This window comes from Aedes aegypti, chromosome 2 (genome assembly GCF_002204515.2).
Source record: "Aedes aegypti strain LVP_AGWG chromosome 2, AaegL5.0 Primary Assembly, whole genome shotgun sequence".
Lineage (NCBI taxonomy): Eukaryota > Metazoa > Arthropoda > Insecta > Diptera > Culicidae > Aedes > Aedes aegypti.
In genome coordinates, this window is record NC_035108.1 from 74,607,895 (window position 1) to 74,626,228 (window position 18,334).

The 18,334-nt window shown below is 39.9% G+C and overlaps 1 protein-coding gene across 3 annotated transcripts in view; it reads left to right on the forward strand.

Annotated features, from left to right (window-relative positions):
• Nucleotides 1-16,765, forward strand: part of LOC5573765 (probable G-protein coupled receptor 52) — a 70,765-nt gene extending 54,000 nt beyond the window's left edge. For all 3 annotated transcript variants that reach the window (XM_021841223.1, XM_021841226.1, XM_021841224.1), the window contains one exon: nucleotides 15,484-16,765. In XM_021841223.1, the coding sequence (XP_021696915.1) occupies nucleotides 15,484-16,060 (577 nt within the window). In that variant the 3' untranslated portion in view covers nucleotides 16,061-16,765. The remainder of the gene's footprint in view (nucleotides 1-15,483) is intronic.
• Nucleotides 16,766-18,334: the final 1,569 nt, after the last annotated feature.

The window sequence follows — 18,334 nt, forward strand, 5'->3', positions numbered from 1 at the left end:
GCTATGCGCAAAACAAAAATTCCATGCCCACTAGCGCCGCCTAGTGGCATAATTCCGTATCAGAATGACCACCGCATGTCAGCCCTTGAGCTACTGAACAACTCTTCCGAAGACACCAACCTTCCAAAACATCAGAATCTAGAGATATCATATGTTACAAAATTGTGCGTTCTTATCCCTCATGGTTCATATAGTGCAAATCAGAAAAAGCGCCCCTACCGGCCAAGTTCTCAACTAAAAGGATGATCCTCAACTCCTAAAGGTAGATCGTACTTAGCACTGAAACTTCGCCGAAGACAGTACTGTGCTATCTCTTTTGGCATACGAGATATTCAACAACACCCCCAAAGTGACGAAATCCCATAAGCCCTGGGTCTCCTATAACGTTCTGGTGTGTCTAATAGGAGTGAGCGTAATAGGAGTGCACGTTATAGGAATGCGTTTAATAGGAGACCTGACTGTATTCTGGTGGGTCAAGTCGGTAAAAAAGGCTATATTTTGAAACACGCCAAGTTACCTTTATTTTTTGCAATGACAATAATTTTAATTTGCATAAATCATTAAGATCTGATATTCAACATTATAAATGAAGAGTTTTGGGCCGTTTTTAAATAAACCGGGGGTGGCCATTTGGATTTAATGTCCGGAAGAACCGACTATAGATTTGAAAGATACTGATCAGTTTCAATCCTCGAAGATTAGAAATCAAATATAATAGTTTACTGAAATGCGTTCCCATAAGCTTGGCACAGATGTTCAGATACAAAATGGACACTTTACCATAAGTTTAAGGCGTCCCGGGACCCGAATATGGTCATTTCTGGGATCAATCAAATGCAAAACTAATTGTTATCCAATTCAATCTTATCTCAAAAGGTTTTCACTGATGCAATTTTCTTAGAATTCCGTCATATAGTGGCCCCATTACAGCCGATTCCGGAAATTATCTGTGACTTGAAATTTGCCTACCTTTAGGGGCACAAACGCACAGTATTCTTTTCACTCGACCTGACCCAGTGACCCACCAGAATAACTCCGGCCACAGGAATATTTCCGCGTTTCTTTGGCCATATTTAGAAACTAGATATATGCCTGAGTGAAAGAATCATTACTAAAACTCTCACCGCTCAGCGAATACTTAACGGATTTCAATTATTTTTTGGCAGTATTCTCTTACACATATCTAGTTTGTAAAAGCGGTTAACTCTAGTTTGTAAAAATGGAATCTCGGAAATGTTCCTGTGGCCAGAGTTATTGCGGTGAATCACTGAGTCAGGTCAGGTGATAAGGGTTTTGTGCTTATGTGCCCCTGGAGGTAGGCAAATTTCAAGTCATAGATAATTTCTAGAATCGGCTATAATGTGTCACTATATCAAGGAGTTTTATGAAAAACTCATAAGTGTAAACCTTCCGATAATCGATTAAATTGAATAATTATGTCAATTGCATTTGATAGATCCTACAAATGACCATTTTCGGGTCACCGGGATGCCTCAAATTTATGATAAACTAAACAATTTGTATCTTAACATCTTATGGGAACGCATTTTAGTGAAATATTATGTTCGATCTATACTTTTAGAGATTTGAAACGGTTTAATACCTAACAAATCTAGAGCCAGTTCTTCAGGACATTAAGCCTGAGTGGCCGGATCTGGTACACTCTAAATCAGGGTTTCTCAACCGGTGGTCCGCGGACCCCTAGGGGGCTGTGAAGAGTTCTCAAGGGGTCCGCAAAGCCATCGAGAGCAAGTATCGTTTTTCCTAATTGATGATTATTCAAACTCGCGTAACAATTCAAAAGGGCCAATCCTCAGATCGTTGATTCAGATAAAATTCGATGTGAATATTGTTCATCACATTTTCAATTCCTATTTTACAGTATTCGAAAATAGATCTATATGATCTCTTGCTCGTTGATTGACGATTTACTATTAGGGGAATTAGGGGCATAATGGACACTAGACTGATGCAAATTTTGAAGTTTTTGCTCCCCTATGCTTAAACGATGTTAATTATGATGAAAATGATCCTCCCAAAATTTGAAGTGATTCGGAAGAAATTTGGTTGTGCACACGCTATTTGAAGTTTATATGGAGATTACTATGGAAAACGCCAATCTTTTGTGTTCAGCACTCTAACACGCCATCATAATATTTTAGGTAAAAGTGAACACACTCATCCTATGTCAAAACTTCCCAGCTACAACTTTCCCGAAGACCACATGGGCTATGGCTGCTGGCTGCAACTTCAACCCAAATCTCTCAATCAATTCCATTGAATTCAAAATACTAATCCCTGCCCCGGAGTCCAACAAAGCTTCTGTCTCAAAATCGAAAATTCTCACCCTAATGTGAGGACACTTGCTAATTCTAATTCGTATATGGTAAACATGCAAAAACGGGTCAAATGGTTGGGGAAGAACGTGTGATGCAGGGATGCTCAATTCCCCTGACTCGCACCCCTTCTCAGGTTTCCCTGTATCCCACTTTCTGGTACGATTTCTTGTCTGACGCATCGTTCACAAGAGCGAATCGTTCTTCCAAGATTGCCACATCCGTAACAGAAGATGTTCCGCGGTTTTGTGCATTGTCTCCAACCGTGTCCTTCCTCTTGGCAGTTCCAACAACTTAATCTCGCCAAACCAGGTTCACCATTCTCTGCTTGACGATTTCCTTGCACCTGCTGCGGTGGACCACTAAACGGGCGGGACGCCGGTGGCCTGTTTCTCTGGTGTTGTCCCCTTACGTGGTTCACTGTCGCTTCCTGCTCCTCCTCGTCTTCGCTGGCATATTCTGCGGCTTCTATCTGATTGATTGGTCTACGCACGAAATGATCTACCCCCGATTGGTGTAGTTGATGATCGGCCGCATCGATGCGGTAGTTCAAGTCGATTAGGTGTTGCAAGTCTCTTATGCGAACGATCGAGATCTTGGACCTATAATGTTGCCGCATGTTGTCCCATATGACCTCGAATTTCCGTCTTCGAGACAATGGCTTGGACAACATCCGGTTTAGTTTCTCAATCTCCGACACGAAAGCTATAAACGACTCCCCTCGCTGTTGTTTCCGCTCCTGAATCTTCGACCGTATCCCTTGGTCCTTGTTAGGGTTACCGAAGCGATAGGTGATTCCGTTCTTAAAGTCTTCCCACGTGATCAAGTCATCCACGTAGGTGAAGAACCAGTCTGACGCGGCTCCTTCTAACAGCATGTGGATGTCCCTTAGCAATGTATGCTCGGATACGCCTTCGCGCTCAGCTAGTTTTGACGCTTTATAAAGGAAGTTTTCGACGGATATTCCCCGAGAGTCTCCCGAGAACCGCAGCTTCCACTTCTCTACTCGCCCATAGCCTTGCTCACGTCTATGTCGGCCGTCTCTGATTCCTCGCCGATGCCGATACCGTCTCGTACTTCCACTATCGTATTCGTATAGCGATTCCTCGTAGCTATCACGCTCAAACTGGTTGCGATCGACCCTCCGATCCAATCTGTTTCGCTGCACTGTGGCAAATTCTTCCTCATCCGAATCCGTATCGACGAACTCGTCCGCATAGCATGTTGACCGAAGTCCTGTCTGGCGCTGTAGTGTCCTTGGGTTGTTCTGTGGAAAGGTCTGTCTGTTTTCGGAAATTCGCGATCTACTCACCGTATTCGCCGCATTATCAGCGTTTGCCTTATTTGACAAATCGGCTAAAATTCGCTTCAACTCCTCCCATTCCGTACGAGCCACTTCGATGGTATCTTTTCTCCCGTTTTGGTCAACCCGTTCCTGCAGACTGAAATCTGCCCGATTGACTTTCGGTATTGTACCTTGAGAGTTAACCATTTCGCACCTACCTTTACGACCCGTTTCAATCATACTGTCGGACGCCGATTTCCCCATTGTTGGACTTGGACTGACCGGACCTGATAGACCTGCTGCCCCCTCTGTTTCTTGCCTAATAGGAACGGATGGTTCTTTGAATGGCGACAAGGATGGCCCGAACTGGTAGTACTGCATAATTTTCTCGATTCTACGGCTAAGTTCTCTTCGCAGTTCTTTACCCTCTTCCGTGTCTGCAATGCATCTCTTCACCCGATAATAATAATGTATCACCCTAGACTCATATTTGGCCTCTACCTTTTTAGACAGGGCCTTCTCCAAATTGTCAATTCTAGCACTAATATGACCCGCTTCGTCTTGAATGTTGGTATTTGACCTATAGTTCCTCCCTTCCTTTTGGTCAGATTTGAACAGAAGTCTCAAATGTCTTTGTTTTCCCTGAACATCGAGTTTGAAAACTTCTTCTGGTTGGTTGCGAATCGACAACTCGTAGTCGATCTCTTCAAGGTTGAGATCTTCAGCTCTTGGTAAGGAACGATTCATATTGATCGATCTATGTATGTTTGCTTAAACCAGAAGAAAAAAAGGTCACCTATTCAACCGTAAAATCGTGATTCAGAATATTTGAGTTTTGATGTAATGTTCCCAGAGAAGCTATTTTTGTTTAAACAGCTATAAAATCATAAATAACATTTAGCAAAACTAATATTGAAGAAAACAATTTAAATAACACTAGAAAATAATTAAATCACATATAAGATAAGCTTAATGATAAGGACGAGATTTTTTTGTATGATACGTAATTGTGCAAATCAATCGTTTTATGAAATAAACGAAACGAAACAGAAATAAATACTCAATATTATTTATATGTACAATATAAGACAAAGTTCCTCGAAGACAAATAAATTAAACAAGTCTTGTTCCCTTAGACAACTAAACACACAAATACTATATTAATACGAAAAGATAATTATCAGATACAGTTACACCAAAATCAGAAAATGCCTGGTATTGTTGGGCGCCAAATGTAACCCGCCAGCCCGTCGCGCTTCCCGTTCGTAAGTGGATGGCTTTAGCGCCACTCCTAAAAGGAGACCACCCAGCAGTTTGCAGGTTTGCCCGGCCTGAGACCCTTCAAGGGAGGGGTTAATTTTAAAGAACTTGGGAAGAAAGCTGACTGGCTGCGTTAAATTAGCCGTTGTACTTCTCGGTAGAGGCTAAAGGCCATCAATATCACTGAAGTTCCAAATACAAATTCCTAGAATTCTACGAAACCTTAATCACTGGAGCGGGGTGTTCTCATCACTGGCCCAGTATGAACGTCACTCCATTCCAAACTGTTTCCAATTTGAAAATGGTTAAAGGTCGATTTCGGGCCGACTTACCCAGTAAAACAAACTACAAGAAAAGCGAAACGAAAACGAACTACATGAAAATCCCTCACCAGACACTAATTTCTTCAACTGACTACATCAAACAATTTAGATTGGGAACCACTGACAACATTTATTGCACACAAAACTTAGCTATAAAAGCTCAGCGCAAAGCTGTAACGAATAACGCATATGGTTTACTATAAATATATTTACAAAACGCTCTCCCTCTACATGTTTGCCTAGGCCTTCTGTTCCCTTTCCTCTACTCTAACGTGCATTTACTCTCTCCTACTTCATTCCTTCTCTTCGACGGCGCTTGCCGTGCACGGACTCTTCTCCTGCGTGTGTGTTTGGTGGCTACGGGTGTGGGTTTCGGTGTATTGGGTCGATAATGTGCTCAATGAATCATTAACAATTGAGACGGCTACGGGCTATCGAATGTGCCGTACTGTCTCATGCGCATGGACGACACAACGAACAAACATGCATGCTTGGTACTTACTCTACCATGGATTTACGAGTGGGTGGTCTTACGGATGGTGGGGGTGGACTAGCGGTGGACACGGAGCTGTGCTGGCATCTGCTCCGGCCTGTACACGATCGCGGATGCGGTCAACGGTCCATTCCGTTGGTCCTTACTGGATCCGCGGACTTACGCGCAAACGCGGCACGTGCGTTCGTTCGTCTCCCTCCTTCTTGGCGATTGGGTTGATGTCACGGAGGAACTTGCTGACGCTGACGATACTGGTACGGTAATGGCGGCCTGCCTATCTAGGGCGCGCAGAATGGCGCGGCGCAACCCTCTTCCGGTCACGTGTGCCCCGGGAATCCTCCGAAGTCGAACGGTGGGGTCAAGAGTAAGGTTTCTGGTGGATGGTGGTGTGCCGGCAATGGCCACTGCTGCCACGAATCCTATCACACAAAAGGGTCACAACCCACATTTTAGACTACAAACCCACAATATAGCAAAGTAGCCTCTTACCCGGAATGTTGGTTTAAACACACGCACTATTCACCAATCTAGAAATCTCCTACTAGTCTTAAGCAGTCGAACTAGCGCTACTGGAAAGGGAACTAATATTAGTAATCCTACTAAGAACTCTCATGTAGTTAAACTTTACCAAATGGAACACACCACGACGCGATACAGAACTTCAACCACTCTTGCCTCTTCCACAGTTCGAAACGAAGTGGACGATCAAGGCTGGGAATTGTCCTCAGATACCCGCTAAATTGTGACCTTCGGCTTCGAGGTCGCGAAATGGGACGAAGTCCAATTTCGCGAGTGCAAAATTCTCAGAATCTGGACCCGAAACTTCAATGGCATTGCGACCTCTCTTTCCAACGGCCGCATTAGCACGTTAAGGCAAATTCTCTCCCCAAGTTCGGTAGGAGTGTGCTAAGCCGAACGGGAAAGGTCATTGGATCCTGAAAGGATTTTGGGCAGGTCGATGTCCGCCGAGAGACATCGCAAATATGCGCGCGTTGACAATTTGGGCTGGCTTGGGTTCTTTTCTTAGGCGCGTGTAACTGCTGTAGGGAACTCATTTGTGCAAGCGTATGTCATTTGCAACTCTACAGAAGGGACGATCTAATGCGGTGAATTTATGTATGAATAAATGATAAAAACGAATGGACATGCGATAACTATTTAATGGAAAACATTTAACGAATATAATACATGGATAAATATTAAATTAGAAAGCGTACTTGTTACACACATTTCGATGGGACGTAAGGATTATTTGTTATTATTGATAACAAAGTCCAAATCGTGCTGAGATGATCATTCAATTAGTTTCAGAGCAACACTGCTTTTTTGCTGTAGAACATAGTAGCCTGGATTACTTTGATCTATACTTCCCGCCAGGACCACCGATGTTGCCTGCCGAGCAGTTGGTGAAGCATGCTACATGCAAAACAACTTTATGATGAAGAATAACAATTTGTCGTGAGGTCCAATCAAAAAGTGGTCTTTGGCAAAGTTGTAGCTGGGAAATTTTCACATAAGATGAGTGTGTTCACTTTTACCTAAAATATTATGATGACGTGTTAGAGTGCTGAACACAAAAGATTGGCGTTTTCCATAGTAATCTCCATATAAACTTCAAATGGCGTGTGCACAGTCAAATTTATTCCGAATCACTTGAAACTTTGGGAGAATGCTATTTGCCATAATTAAAATCGTTTAAGCATAGGGGAGCAAACATTTCAAAATTTGCATCACTCTAATGGACACGTTAAACAAATGTTTATTTTAAGACCCTAAAATGGCAATAATTTAAATTTACCCCTGACTAGTTTTCAAGTTTGATGATAGTACGACGTGCTATATTCATTTATGATGATAAAAGGTATATCATTCGTCAGAAAAGCGAGATAGAAAACAGGGCCCTCCCTCAATCATAATAGGTAAAAAGAACCTTTCTGGGTTCGTTACTTCGCTCAAAAATAAGATTTTTTTATGGCCTTGCTTTTGTGCCAATTTGAAACTGACAAAAATTTTAAGTCAAATTTTGAAGGACAAAGGAAGCAAAAAATAAACTTTAATACCGTCAGACATTTCAAATGCAATACAGATTTGTATGAACTTTTGATGAAGTATGCATATTAGAGTGGTTCAAAAAATCGTTTTTGCTCCACACCGCTCATTCGATTCTAGATCAAATTCTGGGTGTCCTCCTAAAATTTGAGCTCATTCGGACGAAAAATGAGACTGCACAAGCCCTTCAAAGTTTATATGGGAATTACTATGGGAAAAGCGAGCAATTCATTCAATCGGTCATAGTGTTTGCCCATGTGCTCTTGAAGATTAGAGCAACGTTGATACTGTGAGATACATTCATCAGCTACAATTTTGTCGAAGACCGTTTTCAAATCAGACGCCTCAGTAATTAGTTATTGTTTTATATCCAGTCACAAATTCTTCAGCAGTGCTCATTTAACTTCTTAACAGGCAACATTGCTGCACCTGGCGCGAAAGATAGGTCGCACAAATCATGGCTACTATGTTTTACTGCATATATCCAGTGATGCCTGCAGAACAATCCAATAATTATAGCCAATGTTTTTCAACTTATTCAAAAATCAATAACTAATTACTGGGGCGTCCAATTTAAAAACGGTCTTCGGCAAAGTTGTAGCTGATGAATTTATCACACAATACCAACGTAGTTCTAATCTCCAAGAGCACATGGACAAATACTTTGACCGATTGAATGAATTGCTTGGTTTTCCCATAGTTATTCCCATATAAACTATAAACGGCTTGTGCAGTCTCAGTTTTCATCCGAATGAGCTCAAATTTTGGGAGGACACTCAGAATTTGATCTAGAATCGAATGAGCGGTGTGGAGCGAAAACGATTTTTTGAACCACTCTAATGCATATTCTCAGATTTTGAGGGGGTGTTCATTTCGCCCCGTATGTTCATTATGCCCCTAATACCCCTACTACATGTTAATAATTGATTTTATTCTGAGAACTGCCAAAAAAGTGGGAAAAATATGAGTTTAAATGCTCGGCCCATTTTTGATTTGCAAGCAGGCATTGGCCTATTTATGTATTTTGTTAGCGTGCCGTGGTCCGAGGCTAGGCCTTTTTGGCTTTCAAGGAATGTGCAAGAGAGTCATTGGCCTCTTACCATGCTAAGGCCAATAATAGTTTGCGAAATTTTCCGATTGTAGGCACTCTTGGTTGATAGAGATCCGACCATTTGCCGTTTTGAACAGGGGATTGATGAAAGATTTGAAAAAAAACGGGTTTTCAAAATCGGGTTTATAACGGTAAATTTTATGATTTTGTTTATAATGTTGGTATAGTTTGTGGGTGTTGGGAGATACTATCGAATTGTATCAAAGCCCGGTTTGTTTATAATTTGATCATTGACAATTTAGAATTATAACGCGAGAAATGTGAAGTACTTTTAAACTGAAACTTATTTTGATCCTTTCAACTGTGTAAATACTAAGAAATACCATCAATGTGATCCTGTCAATTAAGGATTGCAAGTCCACTATAATTACTCAACGCACATCAATGAAAATTATATCCAGTATGATCTTGAAAAATAAAAAATAATCGCTACCATCCACCATTCGTGATTTCTAATCTCAATCCAGAATAAAATAAAAACAAACTATACCACAATAATAAACACATCCGAGACAAATTACGATGATAAGTGAGAAAGAGCGGAAAGGTGATGATATTTTTGTTTTATTTCTCCACGGAGGCGTTACTTTTATTGACAGTAATATACAACGTTTCAGAGGAAGTAGCATTAAAGCTGTCCGTTATTTCGCCAAAACCTGCTCTAGTGCAGCAGTACTGGCAGCTATACGTTCAACGAGCATTTAATGCATTGTCGTACATACGCATATAATGCTGGTTGAATGCTATTTAAAATACTTGTAGGGTACTTGGGTGATTTTGTCACGCGATTGATATGATTGATAGAACCAGGCTTCGCTGCTTCATTGAATCGTCATGATTTAAATTAAGTTAAAATCCAAACATCCTAGTCAAACTCATCTACTTAGATTCCCGGTCAGTTGCGATAAATTGCATCACAGAGCTTTAAAGTCTGTTTGAGTGTGTATGAGATGTTTTCATCAAATTCATACCAAACAAAGAAAAAAAAAAACAGAATGTATACTGACGTTGTCCTTAAAGATTTGAATACTAAAATATTGAATTTCTCCTACTAAATTTGTTGTTTTGGAACCCCAGAGGCCTCTATGATAGTTCGAGAGGAATCCATCAACTCTAATAATAGCGTATATGATCTGGATCACTAGTTTCTTTTTTCAAGAAATTTGTTCGAGGTGGATAGGATTGACGTCGTCAAGTAGCTGTCAGTTTTCGGAAGATATGACCTTAGAAATATTGTAAACCATGTAGAGGGCTAAGCGCAAAAACTTTCTGTTTGCTACAGTATCTTCTCTTATGATAGGAGAATCTTTGAATTACTAACGCAGTGGTTCCCAACCTCTTTGAAGCAGCGACAAACATGCCGCGGATTCCTGAATATTAATGCACTCGAAATAAAAGATTTCATAAAAAATCAGAACATTTTCTTAATTGGCTTCTCAGGAGCCTACTTATGAACTAAAGATGACTCCTCAATTTTGACTACTGCAGATATTAGTTGAAAATCTCCTCAAAATGCCAGCTGATGCGTTCGGGAGGATTTCGTCAAGGATTCCGATGGAAATGGTTGAAAATTTTGAATTTCTTCAATCCTGTCAATAGTTCTACAATGAAATTTTAGGGCATTTTTCATTCGGACGAAAAATGAGACTGCACAAGCCCTTCAAAGTTTATATGGGAATTACTATGGGAAAAGCGAGCAATTCATTCAATCGGTCATAGTGTTTGCCCATGTGCTCTTGAAGATTAGAGCAACGTTGATACTGTGAGATACATTCATCAGCTACAATTTTGTCGAAGACCGTTTTCAAATCAGACGCCTCAGTAATTAGTTATTGTTTTATATCCAGTCACAAATTCTTCAGCAGTGCTCATTTAACTTCTTAACAGGCAACATTGCTGCACCTGGCGCGAAAGATAGGTCGCACAAATCATGGCTACTATGTTTTACTGCATATATCCAGTGATGCCTGCAGAACAATCCAATAATTATAGCCAATGTTTTTCAACTTATTCAAAAATCAATAACTAATTACTGGGGCGTCCAATTTAAAAACGGTCTTCGGCAAAGTTGTAGCTGATGAATTTATCACACAATACCAACGTAGTTCTAATCTCCAAGAGCACATGGACAAATACTTTGACCGATTGAATGAATTGCTTGGTTTTCCCATAGTTATTCCCATATAAACTATAAACGGCTTGTGCAGTCTCAGTTTTCATCCGAATGAGCTCAAATTTTGGGAGGACACTCAGAATTTGATCTAGAATCGAATGAGCGGTGTGGAGCGAAAACGATTTTTTGAACCACTCTAATGCATATTCTCAGATTTTGAGGGGGTGTTCATTTCGCCCCGTATGTTCATTATGCCCCTAATACCCCTACTACATGTTAATAATTGATTTTATTCTGAGAACTGCCAAAAAAGTGGGAAAAATATGAGTTTAAATGCTCGGCCCATTTTTGATTTGCAAGCAGGCATTGGCCTATTTATGTATTTTGTTAGCGTGCCGTGGTCCGAGGCTAGGCCTTTTTGGCTTTCAAGGAATGTGCAAGAGAGTCATTGGCCTCTTACCATGCTAAGGCCAATAATAGTTTGCGAAATTTTCCGATTGTAGGCACTCTTGGTTGATAGAGATCCGACCATTTGCCGTTTTGAACAGGGGATTGATGAAAGATTTGAAAAAAAAACGGGTTTTCAAAATCGGGTTTATAACGGTAAATTTTATGATTTTGTTTATAATGTTGGTATAGTTTGTGGGTGTTGGGAGATACTATCGAATTGTATCAAAGCCCGGTTTGTTTATAATTTGATCATTGACAATTTAGAATTATAACGCGAGAAATGTGAAGTACTTTTAAACTGAAACTTATTTTGATCCTTTCAACTGTGTAAATACTAAGAAATACCATCAATGTGATCCTGTCAATTAAGGATTGCAAGTCCACTATAATTACTCAACGCACATCAATGAAAATTATATCCAGTATGATCTTGAAAAATAAAAAATAATCGCTACCATCCACCATTCGTGATTTCTAATCTCAATCCAGAATAAAATAAAAACAAACTATACCACAATAATAAACACATCCGAGACAAATTACGATGATAAGTGAGAAAGAGCGGAAAGGTGATGATATTTTTGTTTTATTTCTCCACGGAGGCGTTACTTTTATTGACAGTAATATACAACGTTTCAGAGGAAGTAGCATTAAAGCTGTCCGTTATTTCGCCAAAACCTGCTCTAGTGCAGCAGTACTGGCAGCTATACGTTCAACGAGCATTTAATGCATTGTCGTACATACGCATATAATGCTGGTTGAATGCTATTTAAAATACTTGTAGGGTACTTGGGTGATTTTGTCACGCGATTGATATGATTGATAGAACCAGGCTTCGCTGCTTCATTGAATCGTCATGATTTAAATTAAGTTAAAATCCAAACATCCTAGTCAAACTCATCTACTTAGATTCCCGGTCAGTTGCGATAAATTGCATCACAGAGCTTTAAAGTCTGTTTGAGTGTGTATGAGATGTTTTCATCAAATTCATACCAAACAAAGAAAAAAAAAAACAGAATGTATACTGACGTTGTCCTTAAAGATTTGAATACTAAAATATTGAATTTCTCCTACTAAATTTGTTGTTTTGGAACCCCAGAGGCCTCTATGATAGTTCGAGAGGAATCCATCAACTCTAATAATAGCGTATATGATCTGGATCACTAGTTTCTTTTTTCAAGAAATTTGTTCGAGGTGGATAGGATTGACGTCGTCAAGTAGCTGTCAGTTTTCGGAAGATATGACCTTAGAAATATTGTAAACCATGTAGAGGGCTAAGCGCAAAAACTTTCTGTTTGCTACAGTATCTTCTCTTATGATAGGAGAATCTTTGAATTACTAACGCAGTGGTTCCCAACCTCTTTGAAGCAGCGACAAACATGCCGCGGATTCCTGAATATTAATGCACTCGAAATAAAAGATTTCATAAAAAATCAGAACATTTTCTTAATTGGCTTCTCAGGAGCCTACTTATGAACTAAAGATGACTCCTCAATTTTGACTACTGCAGATATTAGTTGAAAATCTCCTCAAAATGCCAGCTGATGCGTTCGGGAGGATTTCGTCAAGGATTCCGATGGAAATGGTTGAAAATTTTGAATTTCTTCAATCCTGTCAATAGTTCTACAATGAAATTTTAGGGCATTTTTCGAACACCTCACCGCGGATTTGTCAAGTTTTAAGCCAAGTAAAGTACAATCTTCTATGGATACCTCTAGACAATGCTGGTAGACTCACACTCAAAATTTAATAAATGTGCTCTCCTGCAAAAGTAAAATCTGGGTTTTATCTCATGAATCTCATTCTTTAGATTTTCAAGTAATATCACTTAATTATGCTTAAGGCGACAAGGCATCGGAAAATCATCAAAATCTAAAGTTGTTGTCAACATAGAAACGATAGTTGCAATTCTAGAAGGCAAACCAGGAAACGTTCCATGTGAGGAAATTACTGAAAAACTAGAAAAAAAGTTTCAACACTAACTAAATCGCACTCGCTCGTTACGCGTGTGTAGGAACATGAGATGGGTGGATATTGGTTATGAAAGGGGTCCGCGTGGTCTGTAGGGATTTGAATTCTAAACTTGTAACCAACTCAGTTATTGGGTTACCAAGTGGCTCGGTAGCTTAGTTGGTAAAGCGCTCGTCTAGTCCTGGGTTCGAATCCCAGCCGAGCACGTGGATTTTTTTCATAATTTCACTCATAATTTGTCCATCTTTACCACGCGTAATTAGTTAATTAATTTAGAAAAAAAGTGCCGAACGGCATAACGTCCTCACTCGGACAGAGCCTGCTTATAAGCTGACCATTTTTGCATTCGTATATTGTGTGCCAGGTACAATCATACCCTATGCCCAGGGAAGTCAAGGAAATTTCCATTACGAAAAGATCCGGACTCTCACCACGTGGCTGAGAAACGCCCTAACGGACAAAGCTCATCATTAAATAGTCACAATCATGAGATGTTAAAATTTTTCTTTCCTTGCTCCTTGCTGGAAAAAATGCAAAGCCTGTTGTGCGTTGTACATAGTGGTAAAACGGGAAGGAAACGGAATCTTTACGGGTGCGCAATTGGTTCCAGCGACTGGCTAACAACAACCAGCCAGGGCTACCCAGTAAACACAAACTCGTATACGATAGCGCATAAGAGTACAAATGTGGAGGCGATATACGTACATGCGCCATAAGGTTGCGTGCAAGATGTACGTATATCGCCTCCACATTTGTACTCTTATATCCCATCATAAATGATGGTGTGTTTATTGGGTATCTAGGTTGTCCGTGTGCAGTCGAACCAGTGTTCACATCAGATTACCGGAAAGGTTGAAAATATTGTATAAAACAATTGAAAATACCTCATCTTAATCAAAATTTGAAGTCGTAAACTTTTAAGAAATGTTTGAAGCATTGAACCATCTTTGAAAAAAAAAATCACTTCTATATTAAAATTCATCATGTTTTATTATGGTATTGCAATACCAGATTCAATAAATCAGTTTAGTATTTGTAAAATATGCATGAGATATGATTTGAGATATCACCTGCTCTGTCATACCTAATCCAGCTCGTAAAAATTGAAAATTATCTGGTATGGAATACATTGGCTTGTATTCCACATCAATTTTCTTCTCCTCGGGAGCGCACTTTATGGTCAAACATGTAATTGTAATTCACTTAGTGTAGACGAAATCCGCTCATACCTTCACAGTAGTTTTTGGGCTCCAACTGAACAAATTTAAGGGGTTAAGATATTATTCATATGAAAATGACCCACCAAATCATCGAGCATAACTTGGTGATAAGGTTAACAACGGAAAGGAAATCTTATAAATGGATGGAAAGTACGTAAAATAGTATATAATTACAAAATTCAACATAATCAGCTTATCAGTTTTAACTACTTAGGTAGGATATAAATGGAAAGCGTTGTGTTTGGATGGGCATCTAATTCTTCCGAACGAGGTGCACTTTGCGAAAAAGGACCACGTGATTATTGAGCTGGAATCGAATTCAGGTTAACTTATGCGTCCATGAGTCCTCTCGTGGCGTAGGGGTAACGCGCCCTAACTAGAGATCAGGAAGTCGTGAGTTCTCACCGATAAAACGTTTAACTTTTTCGCAAAACTTCACATCAGTTTGTCCATTTAATCTAATTGCAAAGTATATGTTATGTTTAGTTTTTCGGTAGTTTCAAACTTCTACTCAACCAGCCGAGTACCACCGTAAACCACGAATCACAATCAATTGAAAACAAGTACTTAAGTATGTTTTTTGTTGTTTGAGAAAAGTGTCATCCTATGGCTGCTTCAGACTCCTTTGTATCATACATATACATACCTGCTTTCCAAAATCAAGCTCCAACTATACCGCCAGAGTACTAACTACCTCTTTCCCTTTCTCGTTTTTCTCTCGTTCTTCCTCTTATCGCCGATCGTCGAATGCTCCACCGGCTCCACCGAACGCTCGATCGATGTACTGGTTAACCCCACGTGATACCTGACCAAAAATCAAAACACGAAATTGTAACAAATCACACCACCACCATTACACGCACACCCAATAGATGCCAATGCTGGATGGCGTTCACGTGGATTTCGGCCGCGATGCTATGCTGTCCACCGCTGCTTGGCTACAACGAAGCCTTCTACAACAAAGACACCCACATCTGTATGCTCGAGTGGGGCAACATGGCCGCCTATAGTGCAACGTTGGCAATCCTGGTCCTGGGGCCGAGTGTAATCTCGATCGTCTACAACTATGGCTATATATTTACGATGATGCGTAAGGTGCGATCGGGAGCACCGATCCATGATAAGGAGTACGCCACGGCACTGGCCGAGAATCTGGCCAATCCGAGCCACTGTATGTCATTTGCATTGGTGTTTTCCTTCTGGATCTCGTGGGGTCCGTACATCGGGCTGCGGATCTACGAGCTGGTGATGCAGGAATCGTACGATCATCCGATGATCCAGTTCGGGGCCGTCTGGCTGGGGATCCTCAACTCGTTCTGGAAGATCATCATCATGACCAGCATGTCGCAGCAGTTCCGACTGTTGGTGCGGTTATTGTTCCTGACGATCTGCTGTAAAACCAAGGGCCGGCTACAAGCCGAACTTATCGGGCTGGATCCGGACGATTAAGAAGCTGAGCGAAAACTATGGGCAATACGTCATTCCGTCATTCCAACATCCCTCAGCAACGAGCTCAGTGTAGAACCAAGCACCGAACATCTTCCGCTGGGATTGAAGACGAATAAAAAATCCGATAGAATTACTAATTAGAAGGCTAGAGCGTCGGCAGCAGAAGTTTCAATTAATATTGTTGTAATTTTAATACATAAAAAACCTGCAAAAACCCAGTACTTACTCTTAACTATCTAAGGCTACTTTCGTAGGGTAAGCGATTAGACGTGTAGAATATCTCTTATCATGAGGCGGCGCATTTTAAACGCTGTAGTAAATCTCAGAACAATCATTCTCCTTAGTGGACGACAACTCGGCAACGGAAAGAGAAGAACAATATCGTTAATACAAAACTAGTAACATAAAAAGCACAGCAATTAGAAGGTTCAGTCAAATGCGTAGTGTTGCCGCAAGCACTCCCAAAAGAGACGAAACAGCGTGTTCGGAAACGTATATTATACAACTCACTTTCAGGGCTTAAACAACAGACACATGACAAACAGATGCTTAAACGATAATACAACATTCAATGAAGCAAAAAGGGGCAACAGTTGATCGATGCCTGTATGTAACGACAAACTTCAACAACGTAGAGCTATTTTCTAGATTTTAAAAGAGTGAGATTATCAAACACAGAAAAACAAACAATACCGAACAAATTAGTGAATCTGATGAAACAGAAAATCCAAAAACCAACGACGCTTTTAGCAGAAGGGTGCACTTGTTACGGTTATGTTGTGCAATGATAGAATTTCGAGTTATATACGTAGCACAACGGAGCGAACAATAACACTTTTGGTTATTAACACGTTGCTATAAGCTTCTAGTTAAGCAACTTATTTTATGTTTAGAAAATTTTATTTTTACAGCTTGGCATTTGAAGTAATTAATAACTGCACTTATTTCATGTCTTATGTTTGAGCCAAAAATTTAAATGATAACATTTTCAAGCATCTGGATCTCGATTTCGAAGAACGATCAAAGCAAAAACATCCCATCTGTATCGGTCTATGATCAATGTTTCGTAAGTGGTAACAAGCTTGATGAATAATAGCAGCGAACGAGAGCCTCAAAGAGAGAGCGATGATAAAACTCATTTTTTTTCGCTTATTTATTCTTGAGGGTTTGTTTGATGAACAATCTCCGAATATCAGATAGCAATAGTGTCCAACAGGTGTGGAGCTCAATTAGATGGATTTTATCATTCACCCCGATCTAATCATAGCTGCAACAAAAGATAATAAACAGAATTTCATGATGTTTAGCAGATCAGGATAGTTACCGAGAGCCTTAAGTGAGTGATACTCTCAGTTTTCTCAGGATTCAATCCCTGGACAAGAGTGATCATTTTCCTAAACTCGAATTGTTATGTCATCTCAAAAGTGATATACCGCATGGAGATTGTTTGATAATTTATCTTATTATAGTGTCAGTACTGTAGTACTGTGTATCCTGCAAAAGTTTGGGTTTACTAGAACTTACTTGAAACACGAAAGTTCTGTGGAATCTCATAGAAATTTTGGTCTTCCCATTAAATACATTTGAATATTTCATAGACTATCGATAAACGACAGAGATTAACAAAAATGATTCGCATGCGTTGAAGGTGAACCCAAACTTTTGAACGATACATGCATCATACTAAAGGGTGAACCCAAAATTTGGCACAATGACTTGAATAAATAAAATAAATAAAATATCCATTTTACCAACATTAAATAGTTTTCAGTTTTTTTTCGACACATATTAGTAAGTGCTCTTCAATGAATATGAGATTATGGTTCTAATGACGTATTGATTTTAAAATTTTGGTCGACCTGATGCTGAGAAAATAAGTCATGTTTTAAGGTGTATTTTTTTAATTCAGGTAACAACTTTAAGTAAAAATTGGAAAAAAAAATATTTATGCCAAGAACCTACAAAGTAAGATTAACTTATTGTCCTTCAAATGCGCCATGTAGAGTTCCAATAGGACGCATGAACGTAGTCAGGATTTCCAACATGGGAAGGCAAGCAATTTCCAAAGTCCCTGTGCCCTGGTTTTGTAAGAAATGTTAAACTATGGAGGACATCTTCCCTTATTTTGCTTTCACAGTGAGCCTACTGGAGTCCAAAACATGTGATGGTTTCAAATGAACCATTCCACGCCTCGGAAAATTTAAGATTGAAAAAGCTAGGAAACTCGATTGATAGAGTTCCTATTGACTGTGGAATACGAACATAAGGATTTCA